At 58.0% G+C, this 24,081-nt stretch overlaps 1 protein-coding gene across 2 annotated transcripts in view; it reads left to right on the top strand.

The window, feature by feature from the left end:
* FLT4 (fms related receptor tyrosine kinase 4) overlaps positions 1-24,081 on the top strand; it is a 41,202-nt gene that overhangs the window by 5,503 nt on the left and 11,618 nt on the right. Inside the window, exons 2-24 of one of the 2 annotated variants that reach the window (XM_040241376.1) lie at positions 8,276-8,372; positions 9,044-9,288; positions 9,487-9,599; positions 9,724-9,886; positions 10,100-10,239; positions 10,512-10,680; positions 10,976-11,093; positions 13,642-13,796; positions 13,885-14,047; positions 15,525-15,651; positions 16,813-16,921; positions 17,902-18,264; positions 18,543-18,689; positions 18,788-18,919; positions 19,078-19,184; positions 19,462-19,597; positions 20,071-20,175; positions 20,723-20,836; positions 21,003-21,091; positions 21,212-21,362; positions 22,058-22,152; positions 22,525-22,647; positions 23,891-24,002. In XM_040241376.1, the coding sequence (XP_040097310.1) occupies positions 8,276-8,372; positions 9,044-9,288; positions 9,487-9,599; positions 9,724-9,886; positions 10,100-10,239; positions 10,512-10,680; positions 10,976-11,093; positions 13,642-13,796; positions 13,885-14,047; positions 15,525-15,651; positions 16,813-16,921; positions 17,902-18,264; positions 18,543-18,689; positions 18,788-18,919; positions 19,078-19,184; positions 19,462-19,597; positions 20,071-20,175; positions 20,723-20,836; positions 21,003-21,091; positions 21,212-21,362; positions 22,058-22,152; positions 22,525-22,647; positions 23,891-24,002 (3,273 nt within the window). Of the gene's footprint in view, positions 1-8,275; positions 8,373-9,043; positions 9,289-9,486; positions 9,600-9,723; positions 9,887-10,099; positions 10,240-10,511; positions 10,681-10,975; positions 11,094-13,641; positions 13,797-13,884; positions 14,048-15,521; positions 15,652-16,812; positions 16,922-17,901; positions 18,265-18,542; positions 18,690-18,787; positions 18,920-19,077; positions 19,185-19,461; positions 19,598-20,070; positions 20,176-20,722; positions 20,837-21,002; positions 21,092-21,211; positions 21,363-22,057; positions 22,153-22,524; positions 22,648-23,890; positions 24,003-24,081 lie in introns of both variants that reach the window. The other variant, XM_040241375.1, reaches the window with a different exon arrangement.

Genomic DNA, 24,081 nt, shown 5'->3' with positions numbered 1-24,081 from the left:
GCAAGTGACAAGAGTGACTAGAGAGTCATATGAGAAACTCAGATTCCATCTCCAAGCAGCAGAGAGGCAGGAAATGGTTTTAGGTAGAAGAAGGATTTGTGTTCTCAAAGGATCCTCTAACCACTGCGAAAGGCCTGGAGTGGGAAGAGAAAAGTGTGGTAACCAGGGGATGGGACACTGAGGCTGGCCAGACAGTCGGATGGCAAGGAAAGGGGCTGAAAAGGGCAGTCCCAGAACATCAAGGGGTCGCACTCAGGCTAGAGGACACCTACTGCTCAGTGCTGGAGCTCTGGAAGTGCAAAGCACTTTGCCAGGGTGGTAGGGAGAGGTGAGAAGCAACCCTGGTGCTTCCAGCCACTCTACTGTTGATGCTGGTTCTGAGAAGGTATAGAGTAAACAGCAGTTTCCATAATCCTGTCACCCAAAGGTAATCTCTGACTAGTTGACTTAACCTCTATGTCTTAGTTTCTTCATCTGCAAAATGATCAAGATAGTATCCACCTCAGGGGGCTTCCCTGGTGGTTCAGACGGTAAAGAATCTGCCTGCAATGCAGGAGACCTGGGTTCAATCCCTGGGTTGGGAAGATCCCTTGGAGAAGAGAATGGCTACCCACTTCAGTATTTTCGCTTGGAGAGTTCCATGGACCAAGGAACCTGGCAGGCTACAGTCCATGGGGTCACAAAGAGCTGGACATGACTGAGTGACTAACATTTTCACTTTCTTCTTTCAGGGGGGCAATAGAGGGGTGTGGTACGCACAAGTGTGTAGGCTGTGCTGGCACACAGAAAGTGTTTGCGCTTGTTGTCTGTTGTCGTAACAGGATGTATTGGAGTAAGCAGAATTTGAGGGTCAAAGTGAATGAGCATAATTTTCATTTCTGTGAGTGCCTGTTTGCTCACAGCCTTGCCAGTACTGGGAATTCTCTACCCTTGAAATGCTTGCTTATCTGGGCTCGGGGACACCTCTGTGCTGCCCTGTGGCTGCTTGTCCTCCTCAGTAGTGGGGATGGTCTAGGTCTTAGGGCTGGGGGCACTTGGCAGGAAACATTGGGAAGCAGAGCCCCCCAGGGCTGGAGCTCAGGAGAGCTGCCAGGGAGGGTGGGGGAGCTCAGAGGTGGGCTTGAAGTCTTGGGGCCCACTCTAGGAGGAGGAAGCTCACCTTGAGCAGGGCTCCAGTTAAATGAGCCTGCTAAGAGCCTACGGCTAGGCCTGTGACCCATGGCCCCACTCTGAGGCCTGTTGCCCCACGCTCTGCACCACCGCCCTGACAGCTCTGCCTGCCTGACAGCCCAAGGTCACCAGCACTCTGCCACATGGCCCTCTGCCCTCTGCCCTCTCCTCCAGCGATTTCTTATTCATTCTACAAAGTCCTTTTCAACTCATGTGAACACTCCCTTCCACTGGTAAGACTTTCTCTGACCACCCCAAACCTTAGCACTGTGGCCAGAGCACCAAGTCACAGGAGCTGTTCCAGCTCTGAAAGGCAAAGCTTTTCCAAGGCTGGAAGAGGCTCTCAGTGTGCCTCAGCCCGCAACAGCATATTCTTACCACGGTTCTTCGTGTGACAGTACGTTATTTGTGGTCTGTGGTTCTCAGTGATCCTGGGGACAATTCTCATGTCATAAGTGTGGATGGGGGAAGTGACTTGCCCAAGGTCATACAGTCAGAGTGACACTGCTGGGGACACGGCTGGGCTCTCAGGGCTGAGCACTCTCTCTGAACAGCCCCTCCCGGCTTAGCCTTCTCAGCCCCGCAGGGCGGGAGGCGGGAGGACCGATGCCCTCACCCTTGTTCTCGGGAAGCACAGAGACTGCCATCTACTTGGAGCTGGGGGGAACGCCAAGGCAGAACACGCCGTGAGCCTTCCCCCGAGGTCAGTGCACAAGCCCGGCCCCAAGAGTGAAGGGAGAGCAGGCTCTCCAGCTTGGCTGAGCCCTGGGGCTGCTGCATAGAGCCCCCACCTGGCCTCGCCTGGCCCCGGTGCTTCCCCTTCAGCTTGCTTCCAGTCTGCAGGGCACAGCTGCTCAGGAGACCATGGATCTGACTACCAGAACTGCTGTACAGCCCCTCTTACCCACTGGGTGATCATGACAGGGCCTGAAATAGGAAATTGCGAAATGCAAAAACCACTACTGCCACACACTGTCAGAGGTGGAATGGCACCCCCGAGCTGGAGCACCATCCTGATATCATGGGCCTGGGTTGGTTGTGCTGGGCCTCAGGACAGAGACGTGGCCCAGTGACATCCTGGCCCTCAGGAGCCACTCAATGATACAGCCCTTTCCTTTGTGGTAGATGAGTTCCTGGGGTGCTCAGCGGGGGACATTGGGTGTGGCTGATATCCTGACTGTGTGGCAGAAGCATTGGGAGGTGAAATTGGCCAGGAAGGGGACCAGTGGGGCAGGGCAGAGCTCTGAAGGCCAGGCCAAGGGCCTTTACAGATCCAGAGGGCCACAAGGAGCCCTGGAAGGTGTCCTTTGGGCTGAGGGACAAATTGGAGGCCAGGGAGGAGACTGCTAGGGAGCAGAGAGGTCAGGAGACTGGCACTAGCGGTGGCAATGGAGGGGAGGAGACGGAGAAGTGTGAGGGCTGGGTCCCAGGCAGGGTCGGGCCTGGACTTGGGCAGACTTGGGCTCCTGCACAGCTGCTGCTTGCTTACCGCTGACGTGGAGGCTGGAGCCTCAGTGTCCTCCCTGTTGACTGGACTCCCAATCCGTCCCTCCCTTCCAGTAAGTGTAAGGACCAAATGAGGCGCTAAGTGCTGGGATGTGGTCAGCATCTAGCCCACCGGCTTTCCTGCCCTCCTGTCTGCTCTCACCCAGGATCCCGGTGTGCTGCTCCCATACCGAGCACCTGCGGCTGACCCCAGGGCCCCCCTGCCCAAGGCTGCTGACAGCACAGGGAAGAGGAGGGATGCACTCTGGCCCCCCTGACCTCGGCCTGGCGCCTACCCTGACTGCTCTGCTCAGGCCAGGGGGCCAGGGCTGCTGGCCAGGGGAAGGAAGAAGCCAGTTCCTGGGCCAGGAACAGGAAGGCAGGGGGAGTGCAGTAGAGGCCGGGATGACAGTGCTTCCTGCTTCGGGAAGGGAAGGACAGCAGGGACAGACAACAGCCAGGCAGGAAGGATGCGCCTTCTTTGGGGCTGCATGTGGGGGCTGGGCAGTATAGAGCTTCAGGCATGGCAGCACAGGCCTGAATCTCCCCCAGCTGCTGGGCAGTCTGGGCTATTCATGGTCACCAGGGGACCTGGCCTTTAAAACTGGAATCTTTTACAAAGTCACAAGGTTTGACAGAGTTTTAACCCAAAGGTTGACTGCAGAGGTTTGTTTAGCCAACCAACCATTCATTCAGTCAGCCATTCATTCATCCTTCTCTCCATCCATCTATTCGTCTTTCTACCCATCCCTCCATCTGACTGTCCATCTGTCCTTCCATCTTACCACCCTTTCTTTTTTCCACATTTCTACCCTTGCATCCATCCATCCTTCCATCCATCCACTCATTTGTCCTTTTGTTCATCTGTCCATTTGTTTATTCATTCAACAAGGGTTTATGGAGCCTTGGCTCTGTGTCAAGTGTGGTGCTAGGCATGGAGTGGGCTGGAAAAGGGACTGTTTGGGTCCTTATCCCATTGAAACTTATTGTCTAGGAGAGGAAATGGAAAAACATAACCTAAGTAAATGACAAAATTACATATTATGACAAGAATAGGTTTGGGGGGTGGGAGTGCAGAGGCCATGTCTAAGCTGAGGCCTGAAAGTGAGAAGGGCCTGGCTGTACAAGGTGTGTGAGCAGAGGCTCATCAGGAGGAGTGGTGTATGTAAAAGCCTGGGTGGGGTAGGAAGGAGCGTGGCATGATATGGAACAGCCTGGGGCCACGGGGGCTGGAAGACAAGAGCAGGAGGCCAGAGTGGTCACACCTCCTGGTCAGGAGGGTGTGGAAAGGGGATGATGGGCAGGCCACAGTCAGAAGTTTGGATGTTCCTTGAAGTATAGTGGAATGTCATTGACGAAATTTAAGCATGATTTTGTCCTTTGAAGCTACAGTTGAGAGAAGGGGCTCTGGGCTGGAGGCAGAGATTTTATAAGTACTGGGTCAGCCAAAAATGTTGTACAGGTTTTTCCATATGATCGTATGGAATAACCTGAATGGACTTTTTGGCCAACCTAATACACGACCACTTAAGAGCAGCAGTATTTGGTGCTGGGCAGAAGGGATGGAAGACAAGGGGAGGGTGAGCTCACAGAAGGTAGCAGAAGAGGGGACAGCTCTGCTCTCTGCCCTGGAGAGTCTCCTGCAGCGGCACAGAGGCTATAGGATACCTTGCCAGTGGCTCCAGGGAGTAGAGGGAGGCTGCACTCTGTAGGAAGATGAGCAAATGTGAAAGGAAGGAGGCAGCGAACAGAATTTTTGCTATGAATGGGGGTAGAAAAGGGGAAGGGAATATAGGATCAAGGAGAGTTTTTGTTTGTTTGTTTGTTTGTTTGTTTACAAGATGGGAGGTGATTGCATAGAGGAAAGTTGGTAGCCAGAAAAGAAAGAAATGATCTGCAGAGGTCGGATCTGGGGGGGGGGATCCCCGACATGTTGGAGGGCTTGGCCTTGGGAGCAGGAATGTCAGAGATGTGGGTATGGGAAGGGTGTGGGATTTGAGTGTGGGAAGATGAGGGGTCTCCATCTGATGCCTCTACTTCATTAGTGCTGAAAGGGAAGGAGGAGGGACCGCCCTGGACTTCAGCCCAAGGCCGCTCAGGCTTTGCCACCAGGAGAGAGGGGAGGCAGCATGGGTCCCGGGCTTTGTGCTGCATGCTGGGCCTCTCAGGGACATGGGCACTGCAGGGCTGGGGAGCATTCAGAATGATGGGCTGTGGGCCACGCAGTGCCAGAAGAGGGGTGGGGCCAGGAGGAAGTGGCAGTGCAGAGGGGTTCCTGGCCTGGACGTTCTGATGAGGCTGGAGGACAGCGCTGGTGAGACTCAGCAGGAGACAGAGGAGGCAAAGCAAGAACAGGAAAATAGGCACTTGATGGGGACAGCTTCTGGGGTGGGCCAAGACCTGGGTATGCCCAGGAAGTGAGGGGCTGCAGGGAGGCGGGGGACAGTGGAGGTGAGGACCACGAAGGCGGGGTGCTGGTGACTCAGTCCTGTGGCTGCCGAAGTTCTGAGAAATGGCCTGGATTGAGGTTGGGGGGCCTGAAGAGCCAGGAGCAGAGAATGAGGGGAAATGACCAGGACAGGGCTGATGACAGCTTTAGTGGGGAGTGGGTGGTGCTGCTGGAAAAGGGGAAGTGACCACAAGGAGTTCTCCAACGTGTGCAATGGCGAGCAGTCACCACCCCAGGGGCAGCGGTGTCCTCAGAAATGCAGATTTCAGTTAAGGCAGGAAGGATGGAGGAGGCCAGTGATGTGTACAGTACAGACTACTGCTCACACAGGGTCCAGTGGAAGTGGCGGCGGCGGGGGAGGCGGCGGAGAAAAGGAGCACCAGGGCATGTGGCAATAAAGGAGAGGCTCTCAGATGGGTGAAAGGGTCAGCAAGCATAATGGATGAACCTCCCATTTAGCACGGTGATTCAGATGCTTCCTTTGGTGGTGTGGTAGCCTCTAGGGAGGAGGCTCCTATAGGCTCCATACCCCATCCAGCCACTCAGCCCACCATCCTTCCACATATTCATCCATCCATTCATCTGATCATTCTTCATCCATCCTACCATTCTTGAATTGTTGTTCACTCACCAAATCATGTCCAACTCTGCAACCCCATAGACTGCAGCACATCAGTCCTCTCTGTCGCTCAACAATCTCCCAGTTTGCCCACGTATTCTTGAATACATATCCTCAATTTTGGGTGTGTATCTCTTTTGTACTAAGGTTAGGAAGATGAATAAAATGCAGTCTTTGTTCAGATGTGACCAGAAAACCATGATTTAGTCTAGTAAGTGTTCTAGCAGCATGAGCCTAGGGGCAGGCACCGCCTGAGTATCTCCTGAGTGACGGCCCCTTATAGAGGGACTCGTGAATTAGAACCTAAAGAGGGAGATCCACAGGAGGGAAGGAAGTACAAATGTCCAGGGTGAAAATGAACACAGAGACTTCAAGATGAAGTCTGGCACTCTGGGACAATAGTGAGAAGTCTGTGCCTCTCAGATGTCTCGATAAAGCCGGAAAGAAGAGGAGTGGGCAGACAGGAGAGGCCTGGGGTCTCCCCGCTTTGTCTTGGAAGCAAAGGAGAGCTGCCGAAGGAGGCTGGACTGGTGACTGCCGTAGCTCTAGTGCCAAGAGCATGCCCTGGAGGAGCGCCACAGGGAAGGGGGCCCCCGCTTGACCTTCCCGGCCCAGCATAACACTAGAGCCCTCACAATGGGGCACAAATGGCCCAGGGCAAACAGGTCCTGGCCGCTGCCTGGCTGCTCTGGCGCCCAAACGCCAGCCTCAGGCCTGAACCCTGAGTGGTCCACTTGGGAGCTGGTTCTTTCACCCTTCACACGTCCAAACCCAAGTCCATCATCCCTGCGCCTCCTCTGCTTCTGTAGGTCGGAAGCCAGTTTGTAGAGTGGCTTTATTCACATTCCACTGCCTGGCAAATCCTACTTCTCTTTCAAAACCCGCCTGAGAGGTGTCCTCCTGGCATCCACTCCTGGCCCCTCACCACCAGAAGGAATCCTCCCCACTGTGGGGCCTCTCCACCTGAGCAGCCCCAGGGCTAGGGGAGGCAGTGTGATGGGGAGCCGGTACCCACCCTGGGAAGGAATGACCTGCTACTTTCCCACCTGGGGACCCCAGGGTGGGGCCTCTGTCCTGAGTGCCAGGAAGGGGTGCACTGATTTCAAGCTAAGGAGAGACTGCATAGTGGTCCCAGCAGCTGGCCACACAATCCAGCTGGAGGGCCTCATGTTCCCTGGCTGGACTAGATGCTAGTTAGATTAGATGCTCAGTGAGGACCGTCTGCCTCTGACCAGTGGTGGTGTGGTACATAGAGAAGTCTGGCCAGCAAGAGGCCAGACCCTGGCAGCTATCTTGTCCATGTGATGCTGAAATGAGATCGTGGTGTGCAGAGTGTGCCATCCTATGCTGCTTTCTAGGGCAGCTTGGGGTCAGGGTGATGTAGAACCAACTATAGTGGGGATTCCTCCAAGGTCTGCCTCCCACAGTTTGCTGCCAGGGCAAGACTCTAAGCCTCAGGAAGCTGAACTGGGGAGGGCAGAGGAACTGGATCTGTGGACTGGGGCCTAGGGCAGGGCAGCAGGCTGTGCGCCCCAGGAGGACAGGGACTCGGGGGAGGGACAGAAGACAGCCCTGGGCCTCCAGCCACACAGTCCTCACTTCCTGTTGTCTCAGGATGGTCCTGGCAGGATGCATCTGCCAGAGTTCTAGGCCCAGACCTCCCCTGGGGCCTGCTCCCACCCTCCTCCAGGATCATACGCGCACACACACACACACACACAAGTTCACGTGCACGCACACAGACATCTCAGTAACACACATACACAAAATCACACACATCATCAGTCCTATAAACGCAGATCTATGCCCACAGACGCCGATGCACACAGACAACACACACGTGTACACATGCACGCAACGCTTTCCTGTTGGGAGGAGGATGGAGACTAAGAAGCAGCGTGGGCAGCAGGGCCGAGGTCCTGGAGGGCTACAGGACAGTGTTTAACCAGGCGAGGCAGTTCTCTGTTTGGGGATTAGACCTGTTGGAATCATGGAGGGGCTGAGGCAGGGGGAGCAGGCAGCAGGGAGCAAGGGCAGCCCAAAGGTCCCTTGGGGGCAAAGAGAAACTGATGGAACCAAGCACATGTGAGATGGATTCCATGGGATGTAGAAGAGAGCAAGGCCACAGGAAGAATCCCAGGGAGAAACCAAGGCCTCAGTCTGGGGCATGTTTGGGGGGCTGCGCTGTGCAGGACCCCCTCACAAGCAGTGGCTAGAGGGGGTCTTAATGCCAAGGAAATGTACTGCAGGCTTCGCCTAATGTAGGAGGAAGCCTGTGGTCTCCCCTGTTGACTTCATGTCGGCAGCTCTGCTCCTGGGGGACCAGAGGCCTGAGTTCAGCCCAGGCCTCAATCAGGGCTCACTTGGGGCTGCAGCCAGCGGGCAGGCTGAGCCTGAGGCAGAGGTTCCCAGATGTCTTGGGTCGAATCAGTCCTGCTCTGGGCTGAAAGGCTAGGCAGCACCTGCCCTGCGGAGGGGCCCGCCAGCACCAGATCGATATCGTCATGTAAACGTATGACCCAATCCCACACTAACCCTATCTCCCAACCCAGGCCTGGCCAGTGGCTACTCCATGACCCCACCAGCCCTGAACATCACAGAAGAGACATATGTCATCGATTCCAGTGACAGCCTGTCCATCTCCTGCAGGTATTCAGCCCTCACCCAGGGGGGCTTGGGCCTGAGTCCCTCCTACCTAGCAGGCCAAGGAGACTACAGAAGGCGGAGCTGATGGTGGCAAAGGACTCAGAAGGCAGCACCCCAACCCCAAGGCAGAGAGGCCTCAAGGCTTAGGGGTGCTCCCAGGTGGCTTCAGTGTAGGTTCCTAGAGGCACAGGCCATCCCCTGCCCTGTAGACACAGGCATCCTGCACCCTACCCCCTTTCACCCATACCCAGCCCTCACAATCTCCCAGACCACAGATCTATCCCCTGCATCCATTCTTGAGTCAGCCCGTACTGACCTGGGCCACCCCATGCCCACCCCCAGGTCAGCCCACACAGATGCTAGGTTGCCACCCTCACTGGCCCCAGACCCACCTGCACAGACCGCCAAGCTGTTATCTTCCCTTCAGCCCCAGCTGTAATCTGAGGCTCGGGCTTTTCTGAAGGACAGCCTGCCAAATGCAGGCCCAGGAACCAGGCAAAGGCCCCAGGGGGCTCAGGGGTACCCTGCCCTGTGTTATGTGCCCAAGTGCTGGTCTGCCCTGACCTCTGAGTGAGATCGGCTGTGAGCAAGGCTGGGCCTCTGAGAGGCTCCACAGGGACCGTCCCCCAGGGCTGCGGCCTGGGCCTCTCTTGATGTCCTGCCTCCTTCGCCAGGGGGCAGCACCCCCTGGAGTGGGCCTGGCCCGGGGCTCAGGATGCACCAGTCCCAGACGAGAAGGATGGTGAGGATACGGGGACTGTGCGAGACTGTGAAGGCACAGACGCCCGGCCCTACTGCAAGGTTCTGCAGCTGCAGGAGGCCCACGCCAACGACACAGGCAGCTACCGCTGCTACTACAAGTACATCAAGGCTCGCATCGAGGGCACCACTGCAGCCAGCACCTATGTGTTTGTGAGAGGTGAGGGGACCCAGCACCCATCCCAAGGGTACTCAGGAGCCATGGGCAGGGTCCTGGGTCCTCAAGAGGTGGCTGGCATCTGTGGCTGCAACCCCAGCCTTGGGACCCTGGGGGAGGGGGGCTGCCCTGCAGCTCCACACCTGGGCAGACACTCCCTGAGCCCCGCCTCCCCTCCCACACCCTGTCCCCTCTCTTCAGACTGGGAGCAGCCATTCATCAACAAGCCAGACACACTCCTGGTCAATAGGAAGGACTCCACGTGGGTGCCCTGCCTGGTGTCCATCCCTGGCCTGAACGTCACGCTGCGCTCGGTACAGCCCCACCCCAATCTCCACCCTAGATCTGGCCCTCTGGTTCTGTCCCTGGGAAAATGGCCACTCGTCTGGCCAACGGGCAGGGCGTAGCTGGGCCCTGACAGCCACTGCGTCCCTACAGCAAAGCTCAGCACTGCAGCCTGATGGACAGGAGGTGGTGTGGGACGACCGCCGCGGCATGCGGGTGCCCACCCCTCTGCTGCGCGATGCCCTGTACCTGCAGTGTGAGACCACCTGGGGCGGCCAGGCCTTCCTGTCCAACCCCTTCGTTGTGCACATCACAGGTAGGGGGCTGCCTGGGGCTGTAGGGCCCTCCCCAGTGACTACTCCCCATGTCCTGGGAGGAGAAGAGCAGAAAGAGGACAGGAACCCTCTAATTCCCAGCAGTGGGGCTGTAGGGACCATGGTTTGGCTGGTCTCAGGGGATGCCCTGTGCCCTGTACTCTGCATGCACTGTCCTACAAAGGGCATGGGGGTTCCTGTGCGTGTGTCACCAGGCAATGAGCTCTATGACATCCAGCTGTTCCCCAAGAGATCACTGGAGCTGCTGGTTGGGGAAAAACTAGTCCTGAACTGTACCGTGTGGGCCGAGTTCAACTCAGGTGTCACCTTTGACTGGAACTATCCAGGGAAGCAGGTGAGCTCAGCATCCCTGGAAGGGGCTGTACCTGAATCATCCCCAGGAATCCCTGTCGCGGCCCACACTCGCCCTGGTCTGGCCCACTCGTACTTCCCTCTGTCCCAGGAGTCCCTGTCTGATAGGGAAGTTTTCCTATGCCAAGGAAAAGTCAGAGTCTGAGTCCCAGGCTTCTGGAGCTGCTGCTGGTTGGGCTGGGGGGTGTGCCTATGGGAGTCAGTTCTGTCAGAGCCCACCTGCTCTGACCCTGGGCTTCCCCTGGTCCTGGGCAGGCAGAGCGGGGTAAGTGGGTACCAGAGCGGCGCTCCCAGCAGACTCACACAGAGCTCTCCAGCATCCTCACCATCCACAACGTCAGCCAGCGTGACTCGGGCCCATACGTGTGCCAGGCCAACAACGGTATCCAGCAGTTCCAGGAGAGCACTGAGGTCATTGTGCATGGTACGGCCTGTCAGGCCATTGTGCCCAGCGTGGCCTGGGCTAGGTTGGGTGTCAGTTGTCAAGCCTGGAGCACAAGGGTTCTTGTGCAGTGTGGGCCCCGGGCCATAGGTCGTGGTGCACCCGAGTCATGTGGAGTCCAGCCAGAGGGAAGGGAGGGTCATGAATGGATGGACTGCCCAGTTCCTACGCCCCAGAGAGCAGGGCATCTGGCAACTGGGGGTGGCTGCGAATCCCTGGGTGGCGGTGGGTCAGCCCCACCAGCCCTGGCTTTACCCTGATGTCTCCTGTCTGACAGAGAAGCCCTTCATCAGCGTCGAGTGGCTCAAGGGTCCGGTTCTAGAAGCCACAGCAGGAGATGAGCTGGTGAAGCTGCCCGTGAAGCTGGCAGCTTATCCCCCACCGGAGTTCCAATGGTACCTCCCCTGTTCCTGCCCCTCCCTACCCACCAAGTCCAGTGTAAGAAAGAACCACAGAGAGGGAAGGGCAAAATGCCCCCCATCAGGGCCTACTTCCTGAGACCTAGATGGGGACCTGTGCCTGGAGTGGGGGACGCCTATGAAGATTCCAAGGAATATACACATCATGTGATATTTTGGCTGGAGGGAAGGTTGGCCTGAATTGCTGCTAAACTGTGAAATTTCAGAGTGTGAATACTGGCCTCCTGTTATGTGTGGGTGTGGTGGGCCTAGCACAGGGCTTTATCTAACTCTTTCCTGCACCCACTCAGCCTCCCTGAGGGCCCCTGCTGGAGGGGATCATAGAGAAATGGCTCAGGTTTCCTAGGCTCCTCTCCAAACAAATTGCCTCCCCCAGGATACTTCTAACCAGAATTTTGGAGATATGATAAGAGTTTCACAAGGATTTCTGGGCTGGGCCCGAGAGCAGTGTGGCAGTGAGTTGAGCTTCCGGGAGGCCTACAAATTCGAGATCCCCACTCCTGGGTGTGACCTGAGAGTAAGATACTCCTTGCAGGGTATGCCAGGAGTCAGAGAGGGGTCCCTCAGTGGTGGCTTTTACCTTCACCAGATGCTCCCCGAGAACTCGGGAAGGCACAGCACCCCACCGTGCACCCTTCAGCCATCTGAGCAGTCCATACAGCCTGATCCTGGGAGGTCACACTCTAGCCTGACTCTCATCACACACAGGAGGGAAATAGGCCAGGAAAGGGAAAGGGCATTCCTGCCCAAGCCCTGTGCCTCCTGGGACTCATCTGCTCTGTCCTTTCACAATTGGCCAGGGGAGCCTCGCCTTTCTAGCCTGGAGCACCTCCAACCAGGCAGGATGACCTTTTCTGAAAGGCTAGAGCTTGGCAAGAAGCAGCCCAGACATTCTCAGCCAGCACCCCACTTCTCTGGCCATAGTCCGGAAGCAGGCTTCTCCTGAGAGGGCCCTGGAAGCCCTGGGCCTGGGACTTCTGTGACTCTCCCTGTGAGGCACAGGCTTTGGGGTCCGTCAGGGCCACCTGGTGCAGGATCAGGACACTTGAGATAGTATCCTGAAGGGCACTGGTGCAGTCTGGGCTAAGGCCCTGTCCCCTGCTTTCCAAGGCCAGTAGTACTGACCCTGTCTGGGAGGGTGGCCAGCTCTGTTGCATCAAAGATCTGGTCCAGGCCTGATCCTTAGGCAGCTGACTTCCTCTTGCCATTCCCACCACATCTGGCCCTTTCTCTTTTTTCCTCACTTGGTCAATATCTGCCTCCAAGAAGTGCTCCACTGGGCCCACTGTCCACTGAGACACCTGCCCCAGGGCATTAGTGGTGAGCATAGCCCCACCAGGGTCCATTCTTCCAGGTAATCCTGTGGTGATTACTAGCAAGTGAACAGACAGACATCTAGTGGACAGGCTGGTCCTCCCCCCAAAGCAGCCTTTGTGTGTCCAGCACCCCACTGACCCCAAGGCCGTATCTTGGGAGACCTGACCACACCTGCAAGAAGGAGCATTTGGTTTCCCTGGTTTTCAGGTGAAACTCGGGGGCTTGGGTCAATGAAGGAGTGTGCCTAGGATCACAAACACAGCAAGTAGCAACCAGGATTCTGCACCAGAGCCCAGCAGGCCTCCCAGCCTGGCCCTACTCTGCCCTGCCCTGCTGTGTGACTTCTGGCAAGTCAAACCTCTTCTAAATGGGCTGTGGTGCAGCAGTTGAGAGCCAGTCCCCTGCATGCCCCTCGCTCTTACTTTCCATCCCGAGGGCTCTGCTTTCCTCGTGTCTCTCTGGCTTAGTAAACCAGAAGACGATGCCTGCCTCAGGGCTACTTCCAGGCAGAGGCCAGAGCTTGGGTTCATTCCCAACTCAGGACTGGAGAGGAGTCTCCTTTGGGGTATGAGTCATCCATTTATACCTATGTGTGCTGGGTGCCACTCTTCACATAGGGCATACAGCAGTGGCCGTACGTACAGCTCAGGGTGGGAACCGACAAGCAACAGGCGCGTGTGTGAACGCTAGCGTGCAGACGAGCAGGGACAGGGCCGAGGGCCAGCTCCTGGTCCACACAGCTGCTCTGATGGCTGGGTGATGAATATAGGAGAGAGGGAGCCCTGCAGGTGTCTAGCATCCAAGCGAAGCAGGAAAGTGAGTACAAAGGCCCTGGGAAAGGGGGCAGGGCAACAAGAAGCCCACGCATCTGGAGAGCTCCAGGAAGGGCAGAGTCAGAGTCAGGGCTCCCGGACCCCCACGTGGGCAGGGTCTGAGCTGCACCCTCGGGGACCACGCCTCCACTCCTTCACAGCTCAGCCCCGGGAAGCCTGTGGCAGAGACCAGGGCCCCTGGGGACTCTCGTTGGTCCTGAGCCTGGGGTGCACGGCCGTCTATCCCCCAGTCCAGAAGCAGGTGTGGGGCGGGGAGGCCTCTGCCATCTCCTGACTGTGTCCTAGTGGTCAGGGCTGGGCACTTCAGGGAAGGAGGGACAGGCCAGGGCTGGGGTGGAGATCACACAGCCCCCTGAACTCCTTCCCTGGGCCAGGTACAAGGACAGAAAGGCGGTGTCCGGGCGCCACAGTCCCCATGTTCTGCTGCTCAGGGAGGTGACGGAGGCCAGTGCAGGCATCTACACCCTGGCCCTGTGGAACACCGCCGCTGGCCTGAGGCGCAACATCAGCCTGGAGCTGGTGGTGAACGGTAGGTGTGGGCGGCGCAGCAGAGGGGGAGGGGCATGGGGGGTGTTTGGGGGTATGCTGACTGACTGGCTGGCTGCCTGTGTCTCCAGTACCCCCCCACATCCATGAAAAGGAGGCCTCCTCCCCCAGCATCTACTCCCGCCATAGTCGCCAGGCCCTCACCTGCACGGCCTACGGGGTGCCTCCTCCCCTCGGCATCCAGTGGTACTGGCGGCCGTGGACGCCCTGCAGGACCTTCAGCCAGCGCAGCCTGTGAGTATGGCTCCACCCTGCCTCCCCCTACTTCCCAGCCCCATCCCCAACTTCAACCATAACCCCCTCTCACTACCAGCACCCCTCCCCATAGCTCCACTTTAAACCCAAACCCTATCATGATTCAGGCATTATGGTCAATCCCTGACCTCACCTTGCCTGAACAAGGCTCAGACCCTCCCTTGTACTGTCAGGCCAGGCTGGACACAAGGATGGTGAAGCCCCCACCATCCTCTGCCTTGAAAGCAATGCTCCCCAGACACACAGCTGCATGTCTGGAGGGGACCAAAGGACATGCCTCTGGGCACTAGGAAGGACACCCCTCACCAAGCAGGGCTGGTTTTGCAAGGCATGTACTGAGTGAACTCCAAGGCACACTAAGCATGTCCAGGCTTACCTGCTCATCTGTGTAGTGTTCATCATGACCCCTTAGAGAGGAGAAAGTGAGGTTGGAGAAGGGACATGACTTTCCTAATGTCATGGCAGTAAGCAGCAGAGCTTGCCTAACTGCTGGGCCACACTGCCCTACTTGGGTGCCAGTGGGACAGTCAGTCCAGGAGAACGGAAAACTTGAACCAGCAAGGGCCAGGAACGGAGGGCGCCAAGGTGGTTAGTGGTCTGGAAAGCACTAGAGAGACAGTGAATGGTGCTGAGCAGGGGAGGGACTAGTCACATTTGCCATTTAGCAAGCGATCCTAAGGGACAGGGTCCCAGGCTGGGGAAGGACAGTAGCTGGGAAACCAAGGGAGACGGGGCAGCCACACTGGCAGAGAGACTGTGGCCCTTGGCATGGTCAGTTAGGGAGGTTCAGTAGGGGTGGCCAGCCCACAACATTCGGGGTTCATAAGAGAGTCTTCTGGACTGCGAGGCTGCAGATCACTGGCACCTCCAAATGTGTTTCCAGCTGATGCGCTACTGTTATGCCTTGCATGATTACAGAGCCCCAGGGCCAGTCCTGCTTCCCTAGGGGCAGACAAGAGCCTCCCTTGAGCCACGCCTTCCCTCTTAGGCCCTCATCCCAGCAGAAGACCAAAGGTGCTGGGATGCACAGCCATCCCAGGGAGGGGCTGCAGCTGTAGAAGAGGGACGGAAGGAGAGGGCTTCCTGTAGCAGGAGTTAACAGGAGTGACTTGGCTGCCCCAGGAGATCTAGGTGGATTTTGCAGGAAGGGACACATGTGGCTAGGGGCAGGGGGCACAGCAGACCAGAGGACTGGCACAGAGTCACAGGCGTGTGGTGCACAGATCCTGGTCTACTGGGTAAGGCTGTGTCTGGCAGCCCATGCAGAATGGGTTGCTGAGCCCTGAACAGTGTGCCAGAAACAAAGCCCCTGCTCTCCTCACTTACTTTGGGGGACCAACCTTCCCCACCACGAGATGAGAGGACCCTGAGTATGAGAAAAGCTTGACCCTACCCTTAGTGTAGTCCCTCTCTGCCTGGATCCCTAACTGCCCTTGTCCTTCCTTGTCTTCAGCAGCCGGCGGCGGCCGCAGCGAGACCGAATGCCACAGTGCCAGGACTGGAGGGAGGTGACCACACAGGGTGCTGTGAACCCCATTGAGAGCCTGGACACCTGGACGGAGTTTGTAGAGGGCAAAAATAAGGTATGGACCAGCCAGGCCACTGAGTGGCTGGGGGAGAAGAAGAGAGAGGTGAGGTCCTTTCTTCAGAAGAAGAAAGGTGGGATCAGAAGGAGAGGTGGGGTCCTCTCCTAGCCTTCTCAGTCTCCACTGGACTTGCAGAGTTCTTGCAATAGCAGCTGAGAGTCAGTAACCTTTCTGCAGTGTCTCTGGACATCAGCTACCCTGGACATCAGCTTCCCTGCCTGCAATAGACTGCAGGGGCCTGACCTACCGCTGCTTCCCAGATAGGGAAGCTGAGATTCACGGCTGTGGGTCCAAACTAGCAAGGGCTGGGACAGTTGGGGCTGGGGACAAGCTCTATCCTCCCCAAAGACGGCTGGCCCAGGCTGGGGGCAATCCCTAGAAGAGGCCGAGCAGGGGAAGGACTGAACAAAGGCACCCACTTCCTACAGTCACTTCCTGTTTTCCTACACACCTCCAGAGCCTCTTCCTGTTCCAGGCTGGCCAGGAAGTGCCCAGCTTGAGGTTGGGGGGTGGGCTCTTGGGCTGGTAGGCAGAGCCTATGGCCCTCTTTCTTCCTCTGCCTCCAAGCTGCCCACTCCCCCAGGCCAGGGTCCTTCTGGAGCCCTGGACCCCGTCTCCTCCCCTTGCCATGACCCAGAGCACTGAGAGGCACTGCAGGCAGCCCCAAAGTGTTTGTGGGCACATCACAGGGGGCAGCCCTGAAGTGTTTGTGGGCACGTCACAGGGGCCTCACACAGCAACTCCTGGGACCACAGGCTGACACTCGATGTGACCAGAGCATGCATCCGGACTCTGGCTTGGACCAACCCAGTGCCACCAGGCCCCTGTCGCGTCCTCAGCATGGCAGCAGCCTGAGCCCATCTGCAGCCAGAGGCCTCTCTGGCCCTGCCTCACACTGCCTTCTGACCCCAGCCACAGCTGAGGCCAGCTGCCCATCATGCTGTCCCTTGAGTTTTCAGGGGAGCCACCTCTTGCTGCTGCCCAAGGACTTCATCACCTTCTCCTTGCCTCACCAGTCCTTTGGTCATCTCCAGCCCAGAGCCTCAGTTTTCCCCATTATTCTGGTGGGCACAGCAACTTCCATGCAGAAAGAGGAGGTTAGGGTAGGGGAACGTAGGCAGGATATGGATCCTTATACCTGACATGTATCCTGTCCAGACGGTGAGCAAGCTGGTGATCCAGGAGGCCAATGTGTCCGCCATGTACAAGTGCGTGGTCTTCAACAAAGTGGGCCAGGATGAGCGGCTCATCTACTTCTACGTGGCCAGTGAGTGATTTGGGCAGGCCTGGATAGAGGTCAGGAACCAGGTGGGCGCAAGAGGATGCTAGGCCTGGGAGGAGACAATACGCCTGCTTTGGGGACCCAGTGAGTGTCTTGTGAGGCACCAGGAGGAGCCCCAGCCCCCCGGGCCTCTGGGCCTCAGCAGGAGGACAGATTTGGAGGCTACAGGCGTATGAACTGGGATGAGGCAGCGCCATGTGCCCTTAGACCAGGAGGTGCCTCCCAAGGGGTGCCATCTTGTTCCCCACAGCTCCACCTACCTCCACTGCCCTCCCACCCCCTTCCTGAGCCATGGATCCTGCACAGCAGCTGGTTCTTATGTGCATTTGGCCCTGGGAAGAAGGTCCATGGTTGCCTCAGATTTTTCAAACCTGTTAATGACCTCAGGAACACTAGGAAGACTGTGGAAGGACAGTCACTGGGCCCAGAGGTTTAAATGCAGGCACCTGGAAGAGAGGTCGAGCCAAAGAAAACACTCTGCAGGAGAGAGGAGCCCATAGGAGCTCGACAGTGGGCAGCCAGAGGGGCAAAAGGAAATCGGGAGCCACTGCCAAAGGCTAATGGAACCAGACTGTCAAGAAGAGGACAGGGGTGGGAGCGTGCTCAGCAGTGAGGGAGAATGGGCCCTCGTGCACCTGCTCAGCTGCTGGCAAGAAACTCATTGGTGGCCTGGGCTCCTGGGAGAGGTAGGGGCAGTACCCAGCTGGGGCTTGTTCAGGAAAAACTAGAGGGAGGCACGGCAGGAGGAGCCCCTGGTGGAACTGACTTGGGAGAGTTGGTCTCTTGGCGGCGAGAGGGAGAAGAGGTCTCCAGAGTGGTGTCCCTGGCCCAGGCAGGGTGTCGTACACCCCTGTTTGAGAGCTGAGTGAGTTCAAAGGTCAATGAGAAAGAGAGAGTCCCTGAGCAGGTGGGTAGGTTCGCCAGCACCTCGGTGTCACAGTGAGTGGTTCCTCCTCCTTCCCCAGCCATCCCCGACGGCTTCAGCATAGAGTCAGAGCCATCAGAAGAGCCCCTGGAGGGCCAGGCCGTGCGCCTGAGCTGCCGGGCCGACAACTACACATATGAGCATTTGCACTGGTACCGCCTCAACCTGTCCACACTGCATGACGCGCAGGGGAACCCACTGCTGCTTGACTGCAAGAGCGTGCACCTATTTGCCACGCCACTGGCCGCCAGCCTGGAGGAGGTGGCGCCCGGGGAGCCCCACGCCACGCTCACCCTCACCATCCCCAGTGTGGCACCAGAACACGAAGGTGACTACGTGTGCGAGGTGCAGGACCGGCGCAGCCACGACAAGCACTGCCATAAGAAGTACCTGTCGGTGCAGGGTGAGGCACCCGGGCCGGAGTGGCCAGGCCGGGCGGCGCTCCCCAAGGAGCCTTTCCCCCATGCCCAGCACACGCCCGGGCAGCCCATTCACAAGCCCGATCCTGCAAGAGCACCCATCCCCCTCTCCTTCCCCTCCGGGGGGTGCACAGCCCTGCCCACCCTGAGCTCAAACCCTGACCCTTCAGCTTGGAGAGCTCCTAGCACTGGAGGGCCCTTTCCTGGAGTGCCCTCCTGCTTTCTGCAGCTCCACTCAGCTCTCTCTCGACCCCGCCCCCAGCCCTAGAAGCCCCACGGCTCACACAGAACCTAAGCGACCTCCTGGTGAACGTGAGCGATTCCTTGGAGATGCGGTGCCCAGTGGCTGGGGCGCACGTACCCAGCATCGTGTGGTACAAAGATGAGAGGCTGCTGGAAGAAGAGTCCGGTAGGAGGATGGATATGGGTGGAGGGTGGGGTCCAGAAGCTCTCTAGGCCAAAGCCCCAGACCTACTTGAACTCAAACATCCACCGCCCTCGCTGCAGGAATCGACCTGGCGGACTCGAACCAGAGGCTGAGCATCCAGCGCGTGCGCGAGGAGGACGCGGGCCAGTATCTGTGCAGTGTGTGCAACGCCAAGGGCTGCGTCAACTCCTCTGCCAGCGTGGCTGTGGAAGGTCCCGCCTCCCCCTCGCGCCCCCAGCCCACCTTCTGCCCGCACTCGCTGCCGTCTCCTCATGGCCACCTCACTGCCAGTTGTGCCCGCCGGAAGGGTGCACCCTCTCCCCGCTCACAATATGTGCACAGTAGCCACCCCCTCTTTCTGCCCACTCAGGCTCTGAGGATAAAGGCAGCATGGAGATCGTGATCCTCGTTGGCACAGGAGTCATCGCTGTCTTCTTCTGGGTCCTCCTTCTCCTCATCTTCTGCAACATGAGGAGGGTAAGCACTCCTCGTCCCCAGCTGCTCATGGGCTCTCTCCACCCTGCCCAGCCCTTAAGTGAAGGAATATGGTTCACCCTGACTCACCTGGAAGCCTTGTATCCTGGGAGGCCCCCCAGACCCCTCCATGCTGCACTCTTAGAGGACAAGAGGTTGTCCATCTGTCTCCTCCTACATCGGAAGTCCCTAAGAAGAGGCCATCTGTCCTGAGCGCAGCTTTACTGAAGCTAGGATGGTATGGCCGAGCCAGTGAGCTGTGCCCATCCCCACCCCCCAGCCAACCCATGCAGACATCAAGACTGGCTACTTGTCCATCATCATGGACCCCGGGGAGGTGCCTTTGGAGGAGCAGTGTGAATGCCTGTCCTACGACGCTAGTCAGTGGGAGTTCCCCCGGGAGCGGCTGCACCTTGGTGAGACCCGCTCCCAGCCTGCTTCACCCACCCAGTCCTGCTGGGCGGACACTGCTTCAGCTGCTCTGGGGTCAGGCAGGCTGGAGCCCTGCAATCCCTCCATTCTCAGAACTCATGCCAGAAAGTCCCACCTGGCCCCCACCTGGCCTGACCTATCCATCTAGGCACGCATCCCCAGAACTATTATAGGGGCTCTCAGTTCCCAGGCCCCCCGGGGCCACTTCCTGCTGCTCTGAGCAGGGTGGGCCTGTCACACCTGCTGGGAGAGGATGCAGGCCTTCCTGTCTGTCTCTCTCCTCCCTCTCTCCCCACCCTGCTCCCCATGCACTTCCTGTTTGGCAAGGGGGCTCCTGACTTTCCTCCCCCTCCTGGGCCTTCCTTCCTGGCCCTCCACAGGGGCTGTCCCCTCTGCCCAGTCCTCTCCACCCACACCCCCATACAGCTCACCTGGAACCAGCTCCCTGCCCCCACAGGGAGAGTCCTCGGCCATGGGGCCTTTGGGAAGGTGGTGGAAGCCTCAGCCTTTGGCATCAACAAGGGCAGCAGCTGTGACACTGTGGCCGTGAAAATGCTGAAAGGTGTGGGGTCGTGGGTAGAAGGGGTGGCTTAGCTGGTGAGGATCAGCACCTCTGGGTGGGCTGGTGGGTCTGTGGTGCTGGAAGGGAAACAGGTTCAGAACAGATTCTTACCAGAGGTTATACAGGGAATCCATGGGGCTCACCTCTGAGTAATACTTATCAGTCCCACCTAAACCTTTTGCCTCAGAGAGGGAAGTGGTATTTACTGCACCCCCACCAGCAAGAACGCTGGTCAGGCCTCAGCTCAGCTGAAAGTGAAAGTGCTAGTCGCTCAGCTGTGTCCAACTCTTTGCTACTCCATGGACTATAGCCCACCAGGCTCCTCTGTCCATGGAATTCTCCAGGCAAGAATACTGGAGTGGGTTGCCATTTCCTCCTCCAGGGGATATTCCAGACCCGGGGATCAAACCTGGGACTCCTGGGTCTCCTGCATTGCAGGGGGATTCTTTACTGTCTGAGCTAGTGGCCCGGAAAAAGGGATATTCAGGGCCTGGGTCAGGTGCCAGGTAGGCCCGGGAACCAAGCAAAGCCCCCATGTTGCTTCCAGAGGGCGCCACAGCCAGCGAGCATCGCGCCCTGATGTCGGAGCTCAAAATCCTAATCCACATTGGTAACCACCTGAACGTGGTCAACCTCCTGGGGGCTTGCACCAAGCCCAATGGTAAAGAACTCGGGCGCCCTTCGGGGAGGGCAAAGCCCCAAGGTGCCCTTATCTTTGTGGGTGTGAAGGGCCAGCTGGGCTGGGATGGGCTGGACACAGGAGGGCTTGGGGGCGGGTCCTTGGCTGTGCTGCTTGCCCTCCAGCGCACCCTCCTGCCTTGCCCCAGGCCCTCTCATGGTGATCGTGGAGTTTTGCAAGTATGGCAATCTCTCCAACTTCTTGCGCGCCAAGCGGGAGGCCTTCAATCCCTGCGCGGTAGGTGGGCGCCCCACCGAGGGCCAGGCCTCTGCTGGTGAGCCGGGTGGGGAGGGCGGAAAGTGCCTTTCCAGTAGATGGCGAGCCTCCTCCCGCTCCGACCTGCTTTGTGCATCTCAGGAGAAGTCTGCTGAGCAGCAAAGGCGCTTCTGCTCCATGGTGGAGGGCGCCAAGGCTGACCAAAGGAGGCCAGGGAACCGCGACATGGCCCTCTTCACAAGGCTTCTAACGGGCAAGGGCGGGGCGGGGCGGGCCGCTCCAGTCCAAGAAGGTAAGAGTCTGGCTTCCCCTTACCTAAAACGGCTGGCATGCTCCTGGACCCTGGGATAAGCCAAGCTGGGGCCCTCCTGGAGGGACTTAACATGGGAGCGTAAGAAATGCACTCTGCCTTAGAAAGATGCCTCCTCAGGAAGCAAAGCACCCATGCTCCCGCCAGAGGGCGCCATAGCCAGCGAGCCGTGCTCCCTAATGTCAAAGCTCAAAATCCTAATCCTCACGGGTGGTCAACCTCCTGGGGGTGTGAGACTTCTGATGTTTGATTTGGTCGTCTCTAGAGAAGGAAATGGCAACCCACTCCAGTGTTCTTGCCTGGAGAATCCCAAGGACGGTGGAGCCTGGTGGGCTGCTGTCTTTGGGGTCGCACAGAGTTGGACACGACTGAAGCGACTTAGCCGCAGCAGATAAATAAGAGTTTGCCCTGCAGACACGGTGGGGAGCCATCCAGGCAGAAGTCGCAGAGGCAGAGGTCTAGTGTGGCAACAGTACTCACTGCTCTGGGAGTAGTTAGTGGGTACCACGGAGAGAAGGGAAGCTGAGGGGCAGGAGAGGGGACCAGCGGGCTTGTTAAGCCTGGCCAGGAGGGACACAGCCAGGGTCAGTGAACACATAAGAGCTCCCTTTGGGGCTGGGTGGAAAGCGGGAGTCACGGCTGAGGACCCTCCTAGCCAGCCTCACTTCTTCGTGCAGCCAAGGACCTGTGGCTGAGCCCGCTGACCATGGAAGATCTTGTCTGCTACAGCTTCCAGGTGGCCCGAGGGATGGAGTTCCTGGCCTCTCGAAAGGTGACTGCCCCAGCAGTCTCTTCAGAGGGGAGAAAGGCCAAAACTCACCAGCTTACCCCGCAGAGAAGCTGTAGTCAAGGCACATCTCTCCCACTTTGCAGAGCTGTAGACTGAGTCCAAAGGGTAGAAACCGAACTCCCAAGGTTTTCCGCTAGTCAGAGGCAGAGCTAGGTATAGAGCCAGTCTGTGCTACTGCGCAGCCTTCTCCGCTGTCCACACAGTGCCGCCAGCTCTCTCCATGGCAAGTCGTGGGGCACACCGAAATCTGTCCTCAAGAGAGCAGGACTCACGCAGGGTATCCTGGAGCGCTAGGTGCGGGTGTGGTCACAGGGGCCCACCCTGACCGCCTCACTGCTCCTCTCCACCCCCTAGTGTATCCACAGGGACCTGGCCGCTCGAAACATCTTGCTGTCAGAAAGCGACGTGGTGAAGATCTGCGACTTTGGCCTGGCCCGGGACATCTACAAGGACCCTGACTACGTGCGCAAGGGCAGCGTGAGTACAGGCCACAGAGAGGGCTGGGGGCTGGGAGCAGGGTGGGGACGCACTGCCATCCACCCGGAAGGTCCGAGGACCTGCACCCACAGGGATCCTGGAGACCCTGCTGAGGCACCTAGAGCAGGTGAGTGGAGACAGGAGCTGACAAACAAGGGCCCCAGGGCTCCAGATGGAGCTCGTGTCTGGCCGTTTGGGTCCATTAGGTGGGCCCTGACTCCACACACCTGCTCCGTAGGGGCTGGCCATGCAGAGGTAGATCGTGCATGCTGTTTGTCCTCGAGGTGCACACACCTAGTGTACCACAGTTACAGAAAAATACCCGGGTGCTAGGTGCAACTTGTGTCTCATTGGTGGTGCTCAGAGGTAGCCAAGCAGGCATCTGGCATCTAAATTTGTTTAGGGTTTTGCCCCAGGGGATGAATGAAGAGGCTTAGAGGGAGGTTGACAGGCAAATTGGGTTCAGGTTATGGAGAAGGAAATGGCAACCCACTCCCATATTCTTGCTTGGGAAATTCCATGGACAGAGGAGCCTGGTGGGCTACAGTCCATGGGGTTGCAAGACACGACTTACAACAGACAACAGACACCAATGAGAGGCCCACCATGCAGGCTTTTGTCCTTTATTCTAACTCTCAGTTATGTGGAGGTAACAGTCAGCTGTCCAGAAACTCCCTCTACAAGCTATAACAAGAGAGGGGTTGGGGGATGGTGCTAGGGTGGAGGCAGAGGCAAGTCAGGAAGGCCCATGGGCCTCAAGGCTCCCAGGTCAAAGCCATAGGAGGGAAGTCACATTAGGAGCCACCAGAGGAGGGGTCAGGAGTGATGCCAGGCTTCCAGTGTGGGGACCAGGTGAATGGATAGAGGTGGAGCTGGTGAGGGTGTGCAGGGATCCAGCATCCCTCAATACACTGGGCCAGGGGGTCTGGGGCTGGAGACAGGCTGCAAGTTTTCTCTGGGAGAGCACAGGGGAAGAGAGGGACTGGATGTCTGCCCAGAATAGTAGCAGGGAAGAAGCCTTCAAAGAAGTCACCAGGCACCTGTGGAATGGAGTGGAGGAGGTAGCAGGGACGGAGCAATTGCACGAGCCATCTGCATACACGCAGGGTGGGCCTGACCAGAGCACTTTCTTGTGCGGTGACTCCAGAGTCCTGGGGAGAGCAGGGGCAGGGGAGGGATGGCCCTGGGTTTGGCCTCTCTCCGTTCTTCCCTTCCCCACTGGGACACACTGTCCATCCCACAGGCCCGGCTGCCCCTGAAGTGGATGGCCCCTGAGAGCATCTTCGACAAGGTGTACACCACGCAGAGTGACGTGTGGTCCTTTGGGGTCCTGCTCTGGGAGATTTTCTCCCTGGGTGAGTACAGGAAGGGGGCAGGGCAGGGCAGGCTCAGCAGAGGTGCACACCTGGGCCGAGCAATCCCGCTCATTCTGAG

Source organism: Oryx dammah, unplaced genomic scaffold, assembly GCF_014754425.2.
Source record: "Oryx dammah isolate SB20612 unplaced genomic scaffold, SCBI_Odam_1.1 HiC_scaffold_5, whole genome shotgun sequence".
Taxonomy (NCBI): domain Eukaryota; kingdom Metazoa; phylum Chordata; class Mammalia; order Artiodactyla; family Bovidae; genus Oryx; species Oryx dammah.
This window is presented reverse-complemented; position numbering and strand designations above follow the sequence as displayed.